The sequence below is a fragment of the Trachinotus anak genome, unplaced genomic scaffold (assembly GCF_046630095.1).
Source record: "Trachinotus anak isolate AG129_WGS33_773 ecotype Australia unplaced genomic scaffold, CSIRO_AGI_Tana_v1 ptg000007l, whole genome shotgun sequence".
Classification (NCBI taxonomy): Eukaryota; Metazoa; Chordata; class Actinopteri; order Carangiformes; family Carangidae; genus Trachinotus; species Trachinotus anak.
This window is the reverse complement of record NW_027273858.1, coordinates 9,881,355-9,897,062: the sequence shown is the minus strand read 5'-3', so window position 1 is coordinate 9,897,062 and position 15,708 is coordinate 9,881,355. Positions and strand designations below refer to the sequence as shown.

General features: G+C 40.0%; 1 protein-coding gene across 3 annotated transcripts in view; it reads right to left on the bottom strand.

The window, feature by feature from the left end:
* Positions 1-2,377: 2,377 nt before the first annotated feature.
* Positions 2,378-15,708, bottom strand: part of LOC139622788 (VPS10 domain-containing receptor SorCS1-like) — a 47,218-nt gene continuing 33,887 nt past the window's right edge. Inside the window, exons 18-27 of one of the 3 annotated variants that reach the window (XM_071480385.1) lie at positions 15,499-15,670; positions 15,036-15,222; positions 13,584-13,717; positions 13,365-13,488; positions 12,619-12,731; positions 10,553-10,687; positions 7,045-7,144; positions 6,501-6,609; positions 5,276-5,430; positions 2,378-3,493 (exon numbers count right to left, since the gene is read on the bottom strand). In XM_071480385.1, the coding sequence (XP_071336486.1) occupies positions 3,435-3,493; positions 5,276-5,430; positions 6,501-6,609; positions 7,045-7,144; positions 10,553-10,687; positions 12,619-12,731; positions 13,365-13,488; positions 13,584-13,717; positions 15,036-15,222; positions 15,499-15,670 (1,288 nt within the window). In that variant the 3' untranslated portion in view covers positions 2,378-3,434. Of the gene's footprint in view, positions 3,494-5,275; positions 5,431-6,500; positions 6,610-7,044; positions 7,145-8,324; positions 9,752-10,552; positions 10,688-12,618; positions 12,732-13,364; positions 13,489-13,583; positions 13,718-15,035; positions 15,223-15,498; positions 15,671-15,708 lie in introns of those variants that run through there. The other 2 variants (XM_071480386.1, XM_071480387.1) reach the window with 2 other exon arrangements.

Sequence of the window (15,708 nt, the reverse complement as noted above, 5' to 3'; positions counted from 1 at the left end):
TTATGTTTTTCTATTACGTATGCACCGACAGTATGTGTTCTAAAGGAATATGTAAGATTTTAATATGGTTTACACTATTTTTTCCCCCCCTATAGCATAAGGATGGCAAGACAGACTTTTCGGCTGTCAGTGAATGAGAAATGACCATGTTGTCATGACCATAAACCTGAAGCTCTGTTTTTACGACATAGCCACAGTCTTATCTGAAACACAGGTGCCTCGTAGCAGACAGTGTATCAGTCTCAGCCTACCACTTCTAATGATCCCAAAGAAGCTCTAAGGGTCGCCTTTAATGGGCAGAAGTGTGATAACACCCATGTGAAGATTCCCATCTGACACTTAGACTGAGCTTCATTTTACCCCCATCACTCTATCACTCAAGTTGCCATTTACAGATGGTTTCTATTTAATGGGGACAATTACTGAGGCTGAAGTCGAGTGATGAGAAACAGGTGATTTTTTACAGAAGAACTGCTGGTGTTAGGATTGCCCCCACTCTATCCTCAGATTTAGAGAAAAAGTTCAAATGGCTTCTAGACACCGGGGTTAGAGGACAGCACTGTGTGGCTGATTGGCTGAAATAACTCTTTACACACAAAACTGCAGCAGCAACGCCCTTGTTCCCCTGTTTTGCATTTTGTTTGCCACTTCAACAGCCTCATATCACACACCAATCTTCATCACTCCAACAGCCATCAGCGCCCCGAGAGTCTTATTCTCGCTCCTGCTCTCAGTCTGAATTAACACCAAGGCCTTTCTCTAACTGCCCTGGGATGTTCAGCTGCGCACAATCAAATTGAACGGTGACAATCACTAATGGATGATTCGCGGCAGCCAGACGCTGTAATGTAGCACTCAATGAAAGGAAACATGCTCATCAATTTCACACTGTGGCTAACACAATATTGCTGTGGGTTATTGTTGTGGGACATTTTTCATTCAAGGTGCTACCCAGTCTGGGTAAATCTTCCTTGACTTTGTGTGTGTGTGTGTGTGTGTGTGTGTGTGTGTGTACGTGTCGATTTCCTGGAGAGGAGATAATTAATTTGTAGCACAGTGGGAGAGCCAAGGAACTAGCCCATTAGAATCACTCCAGGCTACTTGGTGCTTTTCATTGTCCTCCCGCTCGGCCCCACTGCATCATGCAAATGGCTGCACTCAAACTTTGCAGCACTTTAGAGATGGAGCTGAAAAAGCAAAGAAATTCGACAGACGATCAAAACTTCTAATTTGTGATAGAGTCCCAGTCAGATAAGGTGGATTTATAGTTTTTCCCTTCGTGAAGTCTGTTGATCGGGTTAAGCTGCAGACAACTCCGTGGATTTTAACAGATCGAAGACAACAAAAATCAGCAGTTTATGCTTTTAGAAATGAGTTTTACAACCAGCCACACTGCATTTATGTTTGTGTTTCTGCTTTATTCCGCAACCATGGTTACTTCTGCAAGGTCAAATGAAAAACACAGTAACAACCCACTGAATAATCACGTCACTTGTAATGAATGAATTGTCTAGCCTCTTGAAAAATGGAAAATACTGCAGTTCACATTTCTAACATTTCATTTTTCTCTGAATTAAGACATATTTTAAGTATCTTGAAAGAGGGAAATAAAAACATCATGCAAATATGTTCACAATTGTATTCACAGGTTGATTAGTGGGACAACAGAAAAAATTGAATTAAATTAATGTCTTGTGATGATTGGTGTGGAGAGGCAGAGTTCGTCTGACGAAGAGTACGAGTTTATTTATGCTTCAGGCTCAATCGGAGGATTGGAGGGAAGAAGTATAGAGAGGCCTCTAGTCAATTTGTCTTACTGACACATGATGCTGACAACATTTAAAAAGAAAAGTTTGATGAAGAAGAACTTCAGTACTTATCCCAAAGAGACAGCAGCTGACCAAAGCTCTGTGCGTAGGCTGAGCCATGTTGACAGGAGATACGTCTTCTCTATCTCTGCATCCCTCGCAGCAAAGGAGATGAACAAATCTGCAGCCTTTTGTCCGCCAAGTCCTTGGGGGCAAACCTAGCACATAGACTGCAGGCTCCTCTGCTTCACTGTAGACTGAGGAAATGTCATGTGGAGATGCTGGTATCAATGTAGTTAATATTGACAGTCAAGAATAAATTAATGGTATTTTAACACAACCTAAATGAAAGAACATGTTTCCAGTCAAACCTGGTGTAGTTTCCTTGTTGCACTTTACCTTTAAGAAGGCACCACAACCTTCACAGTGAGATCAGTTCAAAGACAAACAACAAAAGCTTCAGAAATATCTTGCAACTGTGTCAAGGAGTCTTTAAAATGTATGGTTGTAAATCTAGTAGCGAATAAACCTTGAACAAATAACTAATTAAAACTAATGTGAGACTGTGGCACTTTTTACTGCAATACAGTAAGTGTTCGCTGCTGCTGTACTGTAGCCTCTTTATTAACACAGGAATTATTCAATACATTTACATTTTGTTTTCCCATCTATAAACCAGAATGTACAAGAAACGCTCCTGGCAACAAACAAATATGAAGCACAAGTTTAAAAGTCATTGCACTGTTTAACAGTCAAATTGACTGTAAATCAATCAAATACAAGAATGCTGCTGCAATAATAATCCATATGCATGATTTAGATTAGAGGATTCCTGTATAATCTGTTGCAAAGTAGGTTTAACATTTATGATGCTAGCATTCATTCCAGTGTCACTAAAATAACTTATTTAAGTCTCCTAAACAAGCGGGATGGCTCAATTTCTCATGTACTGTACACACCTATGTAGTACACCCACTTTAATCTGCTGCTCATATTTTTGTTATGACACATATAATATTTTGAGCGGCAAAGAGACAGACTTGATGGAATACACAGATCTGGGACTAGAAGCTCTCCTCCATCTCCTGGATATTGCAAGCTTTCATTTGATGAGACTCTGGTGATAAGATTTACTGATTGTACAGAGCTTAATGAATCTGCGTCCCTCACTGTCTTACTCAGATAAGCTATTTCCACACAGCTAAACGAAGTAAACTTCACAAACACAAGCCCAAAGAACAGAAATCAAAGCATATCTTGAGATATTATTACACATCACTTCTGTTCCGCTGTTTGACATTTTCATATTTGAGCAGACGCAGCTGTAACCAGCTGAGACAAATAACTTTTACTTCTTCCATTATGGATGTACATTATTTACATAAAAAGATCAATGTCCTTGCAAAAATACAAGTATTTTCAGTCAAAAAGTGTCCCTTTTCAAGACGCAAGTATAAATCTGTACAGTCTCCTCAGAGGGATTAGGCAGCACAGTGTGAACTGGTCCATCCATGCATGGGTAGCAAAACACTCGAGACCATTCATTGTGACCGTGGTTTCATAGCTTGCTGGAAGTAACTGCCAAAGAAGATGTATTGCTTTTGAGTCGGTCATAGACTCTCAACATTAAAACACATGGGGCGCTTCATCAGAGAGCTTGATGTCTGTGTGAGATGGCAGGTAGCCTGGCAAGGGAGAAGAAAGGAAAAAGACAGGGGGGGAATTTTATGTAGCTATTTGCATGCGGGTGTATTTTTGCAGGCAAACACATTTATCTTGGGTGGGTCGATTGTTTAGCTACGGGTAGAGGTAAATCAGCTGGAAACTCATAGATATTTCCTGATGAAAATGCTTTCACCACTCCGCTACTTTCCTGATGCACTAATTATTTTATTGGGTCAAATAATTCACCTAGACATTTCATCACTTTAGCTCGCAGTTGATTGTGTTTCACTTACCTGTGAATGCTAATACCTCGCTATGTCAAACTCAGCTTGGCAAACACATAAATATTCAGCACATAATAATATCTGTATCTCTGCAACTCAAATGATAACACCAGGGGAGGAAGAGTCGCATCAGCATTTATTAATAAGTGAATACCAGGCATCTCTTCCCCGTCCATGAGCTCCAACTTATGACCACTGTTCCTCTTTGCCAGTGCAGTTTTCAATGTACTGTCTCAACTTTCTTTGCTGTACTAAAGGATCAGTTCAAACATTTTCTCACTGATGAATGAAGTATTGTTTATGGTGCTTATAGCACTAAAGAATTTGATCTCAAAAACTCAACAGCAATATGTCTTTCTAGTAACAATGTCCTGGTTACGGTACCGTCACATCAATCCTCTCCAAAATTCAGCCCTAAAAAGGATGTGAATGTCACCGGTCTGGTGTGGTGATGAAGAGACATGAGCAGAGCGATCACCAGCTATAAGCGGTTTCTGATAGTGATGCTGCAGTTTGTAGCGTGGTGGTTTAGCATTGTGCTAAACTGGTGCTACTTTGTTTTTATTTCCTTGTCATGCATAATATATAAAATATAATATGTGTGTGTGTTAGACTGAACTTTAACCACGTGTGCCTAATAAACTGAGTAACTGTGTCCGTGTGTGTGCAAAATTCAAGCAAATTGTAGCTACACTAAACAGCAAAACAAGTTATTCCGATAATGGATCTCCAAAACTTAAATGTCTGTAATGTGAATAGCCATGATGACTATGTTTACTCACTCTCTCTCTCACACACACTCCTCCACACTGTCTGTACAAATTCACAAAGGAAAGGTGAACGGTGAGCAGGAGGTTGCTACAAAATAAGAAAAAGCATCCTTGGATTTTTCAGACCAACCGGCCTCAATTTTAAGTAAAAGGAAGATGGAAGATGGCTCATACTTTTACAGTTTCTCTCTTGACAAGCATTGGTGTGAACAGTTTTTAGAAAACTTTCTACTTAAGAAATAGTTCTAGTAAAAACTGTTCTTGTTGTGTTTTGTGGATCATTCAGAGTAATAGGGAAACAGTTCCAGGAAAGACATGTTGATATTGAATTTTCTAAATGTGATTTTTTTCCTTTTTCCAATTGTCAGTACATCTAATGAAATTCCAGCAGCCTCCATTGTGTTGGTGTGGCAGCAGAAATCACAGAGATTGATATCTCAATCTCTGTGATTTCGCAAATAAAACCACTAGACACCACTAAATGTAATTGAGAAAATGTTTGACCCTTGGAGTGATTCTGCAGTTTTTATGACCCGTTTGGTGGCTTTGGAAGCTGATGCATTCAATGCAGGCGGTGATTACCAGACCTCTTTTACAGGTCTAATACTGCAGACTGAGTGATAGAATACAAAACATATAAAGAACAGGCTTTCATTATCCAACACAGGAGACTGAAAATACCAATCTGAATAAAGCCTGTGTATCCTTGAGGCCTGACTGTACCTCAAAGGAAGAAACAGACACACACCTCTGCTTTTTGAGTCCAACTGTACATCCACATGATCCATTGAGGTCAGCTTGTCCCCCTCAGGGTTTGGGACGGCGATGGAGGTCACTGTCGGGATGACCTCTTGTTCTTTGTCAGGCTGCTCCACTGTGTATGTGTTGATGCCCGGGATCTTCCTGTAGGTTATGTAGAGGAGAAGGAAAAAAAAGGTTTTAAAAAAAAAGGGAAAGTTAATGGAAACCTGCCATCAGGTCTGTTTCACTAATGCTTTCACTGAGCATAATGTGTCACACACTATTTTTAACTGTTAAGAAATGGAGAGGATTGCTCGAAATCTGGAAACTAGGGCATTTTTGCATTCCACTGGGCATTGCTCTCTCACTTTGATATTGTTCACCTCAGTTTTCAATCAATTTTTCATCCCCTCAGATGCACCCCCAATTCTGCTTAAAACTAACATCTTGCAATTCTAATTTCAGATTCTCCCCTTGTGACTTTGTGCCGCAGCTGGTGCTGTGACATTTGAGACAGCCTTTGAAACTCAAAGTTGATTTCTTAATGTCGTAATTATAATCCAGAAAGTTTGAGTTAAGTAATGTTTTACTTGATAATGAGTAAAATTCTACAAACTACAGAGGAAGTGAACCCTTCCCCTGTGATTGGCACAGGATTACCTGCAGCGGAGGATGCTATTTACTGTATGTCCCTCACTGTATAATATATGTTGTCTCAGGACTTATCTCCTCAACCTTTCCTGCCATTCTGCAGAGCATGCCTCACCTTGAATGGCTGTGTTTAGCATTTCTGAAAGGTCAACCCTCACATTGTCAGATAGATGAATATTGATAACTGCAGGACTCTGACACCCATTCAGCACTGTGGGAGAATTGATTAGACTGTCATTCTCTGTAATATTCTGCAGATTGAGACAGAGGGGAATTGTCTTCTTCCTCAAGCTATTATTGTGCCGCGGGTGTCCATAACTCAGAAATATATGGCGTCTGAATACTTCTGGAAAGTTTTAGGAGTTCAGAAGTGAGGTGCTTGCTTGTAGATAATGGGGCCGGCTCTAAATAGAGCCATTATGCAAACACACACACACATACATAAATAAAACAATATCATATCTATCTTATTGCAGATATTTGCAATAATGTGAGGCTGAAAATCTGAGGATTACCCAAACGTTTTCCCTTTGACTGTGCTGTATATCTGGCTGCAATATATAAGATTCAGTATACTGTACCTTTTAAATTTATATATTACAAAGACAGCCAAGCCCATCAGTACGACTGAAACAAGCATGATGATTGCAGTGCCGCTGTGGCCACTATCACTGCTGTCCACAAGAGGAGCTTTGAAGGAGAAACAGTGAAAGAGAAACTGAGTGCACATGCAAGCCACTGAGAACAAATGCATATTTTCATCTTATATGAATGGAAATTACATAATAATCCTATTATATAATAAAGGGGAATCACCACTGTCTTGTTTTGCTGACAAGATTTGAGAATCATAACCAAGAGAGCTAATATTCAACCAACGCTTTTATCTTTTCTTTCCTTTATTTCACCAGGATAATCCACTCACTATTAATACTGCTTTCCAGGGTATTAACGAGTATTACAACATGTATTAAGTCTAGTTTGTTTGCTTCATCTCCAAACTGGAAGAGTCACACAAAGTATGGCCTAAAATAAGAGACAACCACCTCAAATGCAACTCTCCTCCAAAAATGGATTGGACTGCCATTTGTTCAGGCAGGTGTGCGGCAGATGCAGCAGACTCACCCGGAGACAGCCGCGTGGCATACACGTTCACCTGCACCCCCGGTTTGAGTGTGAACTGGATGAGGTCCTGGTTCAGAGCACTTAGCAGAACCTGAGAAAGCTATGAGGAGTGACCGAGCAGAGAAGACTCTGTTAGCAGAGGCTGCACAGCAATATTCCACAGTCATCAATATTTCAGCTGCAGTCATTTCATCCAACAGCCTGAATTATGAATCAGAATTTTCGCTTCCTCCTAAAGAGGAGCAAATGTTGATCTGACACAGGGAAAACCAAACCTGCTGCAGCGAAACCCAGCAGCCTTTTAACAGCGACGGAAACCCTATCAGGTAAAAGGGCAGTCTGCCTATAGTGTGGCAGTGACATTTAAAAAAAAAAAGAGAAAAGAAAATTATCTTTTGCTATTTCTGTCACAAGAGGGAATTTCTTTAGTATAACTATTTCCAAAACAACATGATTAACCAATGTAAAAGTTCAGTGAGGCAAAGCTATTGAAAATCAAAATATGTCCTATTATTGTAAAATTGCTGTTTTAAATTTTCCCCCTGAAGTGCCTCAAGTTCCCCTGCTTTTCACACCTAGATGAAGCAGTCATTTAACAAGAGACCAAAATGCCTTCCTGGAGCCCATTTGAGTCCTTAGCCATGCCTCACTAATTCCATCTCGCTCTTTCTAAAATCTTTCCACTGGTTAAAATTAGACCGCTCTACACAGTATGAATAATTACTTTTTGTTCTAGTGGCATATCAGGGTCAGTAAATCTATTACACATTTTAATAAGCCGCTCCACGCATACACTCACCACATGCACGTGTGTATGTGTGGGCACACACTCAGTTAGTGCATCCACATTGCAAGTCATTCACTGGAGATGAGAAGAGTGAACTGAAGATTTATTACCCCATTGTCTGTGAGGTTCTGCCAGGTAATCAGACAGGCTTTAGATAAATACATCTCTTTAATTCCCAATCCAGGCCGCCTGCCCCAGTTTGTCTCCTTTCTCGATGGTGCCAATTATATGATGCATCAATGTAATTAAATACCTATTAACTTAGTTCAAGACTGACTGTGAGCCAGCAAAATTATGTTTTCCTGTGATACACTGAGGCTGCATCCGTTATGAAGAATAAATGAGCTTGTCTACCTGGTGCTTTAAAAAGATCTCTGTTTAATTGTTTTGTTTATATATTGAATGGCTTTTGATAAGATGAGAAATCAATTTTGAAGCTCAAGGAATCTTATTTTACGATCAGAAAATAATAACAACTATGAAGCATGGTGGCTTGAAATGATTATGGTTTTATTCTTTGAAGATTTATGAAAGTGTCTAAACTTCTAAAAGGTGGCGTTATGTGCTGAGGTGCTTTGTGGGTATCATTTCAGTGCTGTGGTGGATGCTGTTTCAGTGCTTTTACATGGGCAGACATTGCCCTCTAGTGTTGACATTATGTATCACTCTTTCAAAAGGATTGAAATACAAAGTACAAGTGAGGGAACATTAAATCATTTAGCACTTAAGCAATAAAGACACAAAATCTAATTTCGGAAAGGTTGAGTTTTTGTGAAACAATAAGTGCAATCAGGGAGAAAACATGTTTTTTTGTTTGGTGACAAACAAAAACAATCCTAAATTAACAACTGCATGATTAAACCATTATAAAATCATGAATATGGTAGAACTGAGAAATCGTTCTTTGACTGAACGACTCCACAGGGAATAGAAGGGGTTTACTCTGGAAACTAATTGAGAAGGAAGTCTTATGGAGCTATATGAGATAGGATCCTATGTGCCTGCATGATATTAACAGTGGAGCTATAACATATTCTCATATTCATATAACATGTCTTCTCTTAATGGACCGCACCAGAATTTTTGCATCTTTTACCCCAATTATAACAAAAATGTACAGTCTTCATTACTGTTGACCTTTTCCAAGAATTAACATAGCATTTCCCCCACCTACCATGCAGCCAGTGGTGTCAATTCATTTCGCTGTGGTATGAAAATACATTTGCAGAGACTTTAAACTTGGCTGACTTTGATAATCCATCACAGTGAGCATTATGTCTGCCTTTATTCTTGTCAAAGTTAACCTTATTGCTGTGTGGCAATGGAGTGCAGACTTTCCAAATCTAGCTGCACTTAAAACTGTGTTACCATGCAACGATAATGTAACTTTGACAAAAATAAATGTGGACATGATACTCATTGTGATGTATTACCTCACCCAGACAAGCTTCAAGACACTACAAGTTGATTTTCATACTGAACTACTGAAATGAATGGAAACCAGTGACTGCCTGGAAGGGAGGAAAAATGATTCAAATGTATGTGAAATGCAAAGCATTTCATAAAAGAACTGGAAAGTAATCAGCGAGGATGCAAATTACATTTGATATTCAGCCTCCTGTATATGAGACTTTGTATCTCAAAAGGGGGAAAGAAATGGGCCAGGCCACAGACTCATAAAGAGAATATAAAAAACTGAAACAGCGATATTCAACTTTCCAAGTGGTCAGAGATAAGAGAGGTTTCTGTGCAAGTACCAGTATCTGTTCACAATTTTGTGATTACAGTGCACACAAACTTCAAGTACTGTGCACAAACAAAGAGGCAGGGCAGTTAAGATGTAAACACTTCTTTGAAACACCCTCTCGAATATGTGAAATCTTGAAAAAAAATCTTCAGGTATCTCCAGGCCAGAGACTGCTTTAGTAAAGGATAGAAGACTTAGTTTGGTTAACATATTCAGTGAGGCACATACATAAGATTAAAGACAAACAAACATCTAATATCACATTTACAATAGAACACCAAAATCCAAAAATGACTCGACTTTCCATGTTAATCAGAAATCGAGAAATGATCAGAGATAATTGTGCACGATTGCAGAAATATATAGGAAAGCCAGATGGTAATTCCCAGATAAATCATGGCACTAGCAAGAAAGGCTACTAGCAAGAATGCTATCACACAAATGGCTGCAGGCAAAACCTCAAACAAAGGACTGTAGGACTACAACTGTCAATGAAATAAACTGGTGGCAAAAACGGACCTTTATCTTAAGACTACATGAATAATATGTGAAATAATGAAAAAATTTGACTGTACTATATGTGTGTATAATATGTCACCTTTTACATATGTCATTGAAAAGCTGTGTTGTATTGTAAAGTATTGTGTTGTTCATGTCAACCCACTCGTTAGCTTGAAAATAACGATAATAATAATATGAATCTGCAAAACAAGATAAAACCTCCTGGTCAGAGAAATGACCTGACATCATAACATATGTTTTCCTTTGTAATAAAACAATACAGCTTAAAGTGATAACTTAATTGTGTTGTATGACACTCTAAAGTAAAGAACATGTTCTCCAGGGACGTTCTCTCTAGAGACAGTCTCTTTGTCTTCCTCAGCTTATGCTTGTGTGCTTTTAATTATCACAGAAAACCACATTATACTGAGCATCTGCCAGGAGCCATTAAAATTACTAGAATTAGACAGTACCTGATCCAGGTGCGCCCACTTTTCATCTGTGGCTCCATCTCTCGACCTCTTCTCAGGCACAATGAAAACCTCTGCTGTGGTCGGTAAGCCTGGAAGCACCGTGACCAGGAGCTGATCCTCACTGATTCCTGTGACCTTTAATAATAACAACAAAACCTCATTAAAAAGGGTTTTTAACTGACACTGACACTGTGAGGTGAGTCTCTATGCTCTGGCCCTGAAATATGATTCTTGGGGGTTGGCTGTATTAATGAGCAAATACTGCTGGCTTTGTGCTTCATATATCATTTGCCTTAGTACAAGTCACTGTCAAGATATAATGCACAGATCAACTAAAACATGCAAGTGCAATTTGACAGTCTTTGGTAAAGGCCAGGGCTTTTAGTGCATTTATGCCGTAACCAGAGGTCTGCTGTCAGTTTCCTGGTGTAAACCATGGTAATATCTGACAAGACAGAAGGTCAAAGTGAATGTTTCATACTGAGGGCTACTGTAGGATATATATAGAGCTCAGTATCCAGGTCTTTTACATAACCTGCTGCTTTTTTGACATCTCCATAGTGTCTAAGATGGAAAACCAGACACACTTAACCACAGTTTGGCTCACTTTACTTGAGGTTTTGGTGTTCTCTCAAGGCAATTGCATTCATTTCTTAAGATAGCAAATGGTAACTGTCATGGCAGGGCTTTTATTGCCCTTTAGTGTTTTGACAACTTCAGTTGAAAGCTTGTACTGGTAATAATGATTTCAGGTGATGTGCTACAGATGGCTGACAAATTAATGGAAAAACCAACATAAAGTGTCTTAGTAAGTTGTTGTTACAGCTTGACCAAAACAGCTTCATTGATTCCTTGTCATAGTTTCTCTGAGTCTCTGAACTCCACTGGAGGGATGAACAACTTTCGTCCAAAAGAAATTCTCTCATTTGGTGTTTTGAAGATGATGGCGGAGAGCGCTGTCTAACGTGTTATTCCAAAATCTCCTATAGGTGTTCAATTGGGTTGAGATCGGGGGACTGTGAGGGCCATTAGCGATGGGTTGATGAAGCCTTGTTGAAGCATTGAGGCTTTCAAGCCATCTGTGTTGAAAGTGTATTAACTTAGAAATACAACTTTTCTAGGGGCCACATCTTTCAGAGGCTGCATTTGAAGACGAACTGTGTTACAGCAGCGCGACTAGGCTGTTCCATTTCAAAGGCTCATTCGTGGCCTTCTTTTCCTGGGCTCCAACGAAGGCTCCAGCAGGTGGATCCTTTGTGGCCCAACCTAACCCAAGACTAATTGCACACTGGTAATGAAAATAATATGGCAGAAAATAACACTGAAAGAAAGCCAAAGGATTAATTGATTGATTTACATGTAAGTATTGAGTTTCAGCTCAGTTTAACATCTAACCATACAAACTGTTTAAAAATACCAAAGACCTTAAAAAAAAAAAGAAGTTTTTGTGAAAAAAGAAAAAAAAAGAAAAAAAAAAGGTTGCTTGGCTACAGAAGTGGCACTTTATGACGCAACAGTACGTGTGGGCACAGCTTGTGATGCTAATCAGAAATTCTCCATAGGGCCAGACCGTCTCATTTTGGTTCATTCTTCATAGTTCATGACAGCTATGAAGGCCACGCATTCCTCTGAAGGATGCGGCCCCTGAATTAGGACACTGCTATTGTCTCCACAAGCTCCTCTATAACTTCATATCACTTATTTTCATGCTCCTTAAACCATTCAGTGAGCCCTTGTTATCTGTATGGAGGCATCTGTATTTGTTAGGACTGCAATAATTTATTCAGGTTTTCCCTTTAGTATATCTGCTTCTGCATCTGTATGTCAGCATGTAGAGGTTAACAACTAATTGCACAGCAAGTGAGGTTATAGAACACAGCAAGTAGTGGAGTGCAACGCTTGACACAAGACCACATGCATACATTACAAATGCAGCATAACCAAAAATGGAAATGTTAGTGGCTCAACACACAGAGGCTTGTGCATTTCTCTCCTGGCTGGTGCAAAGCTGTTAATTGCCAGAATCAGAATGAGGTCTTTCGGAGTTAGCAGCTGAAAAAACTGACCTGAACCATGGAGGTCTTCACCACTCTGCAGATGTCCTCTCTCCACTCAGACACCCCAGGGTTCAGCTCATCCAAATTAGAGGAGAAGGCCAAAACATGTGACTGGAAATAATCTGAAATGGTCAGAAATTAAGTTCAGCTAATGTATTTCTCCATGATGGGGGATCCCTCTTCACTATAATCCACTTCAGTTATCAAATAACCCCCTAACTTTTATTGTGGCGGGTGCCTGTACAGAGCCAATTCTGTACCTTAATTGTGATAGTAAAATAGTTTTAACATTTAAACAGAAAGAAAGACAATGTTTAAATACATTCAGGGAAGATAATTAATGTATTGATATAGAAGTTAAGTTATTGGCTGTGTGTGATTTTACAAGTTGTGGTTAAGCTTAAAGGTTGATTCTTGACCAATTCTTATGACATGGTCCACTTACTAGAGCTTTCACGCACATCTCATGGCCTTCATGGGCAATTAGAGTTCAGTCCTTGAGTAGAAACTGGGGTTACTATCTCACCCCCATAAACAACCACCAGTTACCACATGCTCTAAATATGGAACTAAACAATCTCTGTTACAACTGGGCAAACTCCATCCACAGATGAAGGCCAAAAGACTGAAAGCCCTGTAAAAACCAAGTAAGCAGTCCTGTCATACAGTTTGTTTGCCTTCCTAGTTTTCTCTGTATTGTATTAAGAGGTTGTTTAAGTGTGATGATTAAAATAAAATGAGAATATATGATTCACCATAAACTGCCACAGTCATTTGGTCCTGATGGACAGTATTGCCAACTGAAGCCTGAACAGTGATACTGTGACTTCCCTCCTTGGAGAAAATGAAGGACATTGCTCCATCCAGAGTCACAACAGGCTGAAGGCAACGAAGCAGACAGAGAGATGTACTGTGAATCTGTCATGTCTTCAGTAAACAGGCAGTGTGGTAGAGAATACGAAATGAAGGCTTACCTCTGTTTTGTTATCAAACCACCAGTAATAGATGACTGTCCCCACATTACCGGGCCGCAACACTGTGGTGAGATTTACTGCTTTGTTCTTGACGACCACTGAAGGAGCTGAGAGTTGGACCTGTTCAAGTTGACCTGTTGAGAGAAAACACAAAAATCCACACCTTTTGTTAGAATATATTCAATTCATATTTATATAAATATAAATATTCTGCTTCCATGATGCTCAGACCTCCAACAGTGGCCTTGTATTTAGCCATGTTTTGGCACAACAGTGTCTGGAACACAGTGAGTGTATCGACAGACCCTGGAGAAGTTGTTGCTTGACAAGTGTCTGAGGATGGTTTGATGTTTTTTGCTGCCATGAAAATGTCACCACAGGAATCCATTATAATGAGCTGAATTGAAGTTGACCGCTGCTCTTCTCTGTCAATGAGGAAACAACTAACAGGCGTCTTTAATGCCTACACAGGGTGAGTGACACTCAAAACTTAGGATGGAGTTTTCAAGGCTTTCTTTAATGAGCCAATTTGAAGTTACTGAAGAGTCATGAGCACATTTGCTGAAGTGTTTCATATTATTTTTTTCATTTCCAAAGGCCGACAAGTGGACGTATTTTGAACTATTTGAAGGCTGCTGGATCTCACAGTCTATGATTAGCTGTAATAAAGGAGGAGCAACACTGACGCTCTGTACAAGGAGGGGACGAGCAGACTGTTCTGTCTGAGGAAGCTCAGATCTTTCAATGTATGCAGCAAGATGCTGGAGATCTTCAATCAGTCTGTGGTAATGAGTGCTATCTACTGTGCTGTGGTCTGCTGGGGGAGCAGCATCTGTGCCAGAGAAGCCAGCAGGACCAATTAACTCATTCGCTCGGCTGAGACCGTCATTGGTCAGAACTGAGCCAGTGAGGATCAGGAGGTCACTGAACAAACTGCTCTCCATCATGGACAATCCATCCCATCCCCTGCATGACACACTGCAGAGACAGCAGAGCTCGTTTTCTAACAGACTTAATCAGCTCTGCTGTCACAAAGAACATTTCAGGAAATCATTTGTACCGTTCACTGTAACACTCATCAACAGCTCACCTCTATGTGACAGGTGAACACACTGCTGCTCTACCATCTGTACATGCTGTCTACATTATACTTTGACTGCATTTATGATACGCATTCTGCACAATTATTGTCTATCTATCTATCTATCTATCTATCTATCTATCTATCTATCTGTCTGTCTGTCTGTCTGTCTGTCTGTCTGTCTGTCTCACAGCAGTGATGCAGGTGATTTTATAATAAATCCACACTTGGAGAATAGAGGTATTTAACAAGTGATTCAAATAATACGGACAATGACTCATATATTTTAAAGGGGGAAAAAAAAATCTTTGATTAGACAGCTTTTTTAAAGTTTTGACAGCAACTTTGAAAAGTTGGTGGTTTTGACTCACAGGAGACGTGGAGGTAGAGTGTCACCCTGTCAAAGCCCAGAGTGTTGCTCGCTGTTGCAGAAACTTGGTAGATGCCAACTTTACTGTAGACATGCTTGACCCCGTCATCGATGGAGCTAATGTTAACATATGATATGGCGGTCCCGTCGCCGAAGTCCACTGTTACACTCGTTGTGGAGCCAAGACCCTTCAAAGAGAAAACAAAATACTGTCACTCACACTGTAGCCTCAGCTGTTTGTCAGTGGCCTCGCCGACACATAACAGAGTGCATTTTCTATAATATCTTCAAGAACAAGGTCAAGTGGTAAGTCACGTCATTGTATATTTATGTGATACACTGGAGCTCCAGCTTCTGTGACAGCATTTCCATATACCAATAATACACTAAACGCAAAAGAAAAAACATGCAGCCTGGTTCCTGGTGCACACACTACTGTTGCTTCGTTTAAGTGAAGTCAACACCTCTTCCAGAAAGACCAAGAAGGTGACATTCTTCCCCATCGTCGCCACCAGTGTTCCCTCGCTGGTGAAGAGCTGGAGGCCTCTGGGGACCTGACTGGGACACTTCTGTCGCCTGGGGCTGTACTTCAGTAGAGTTCCTTCAGTGCAGTTGTTAGACAAAGCCTTGCGATATCTGGAATTCAGTGAAGACCCCGAAAAGACAAAGAGAAA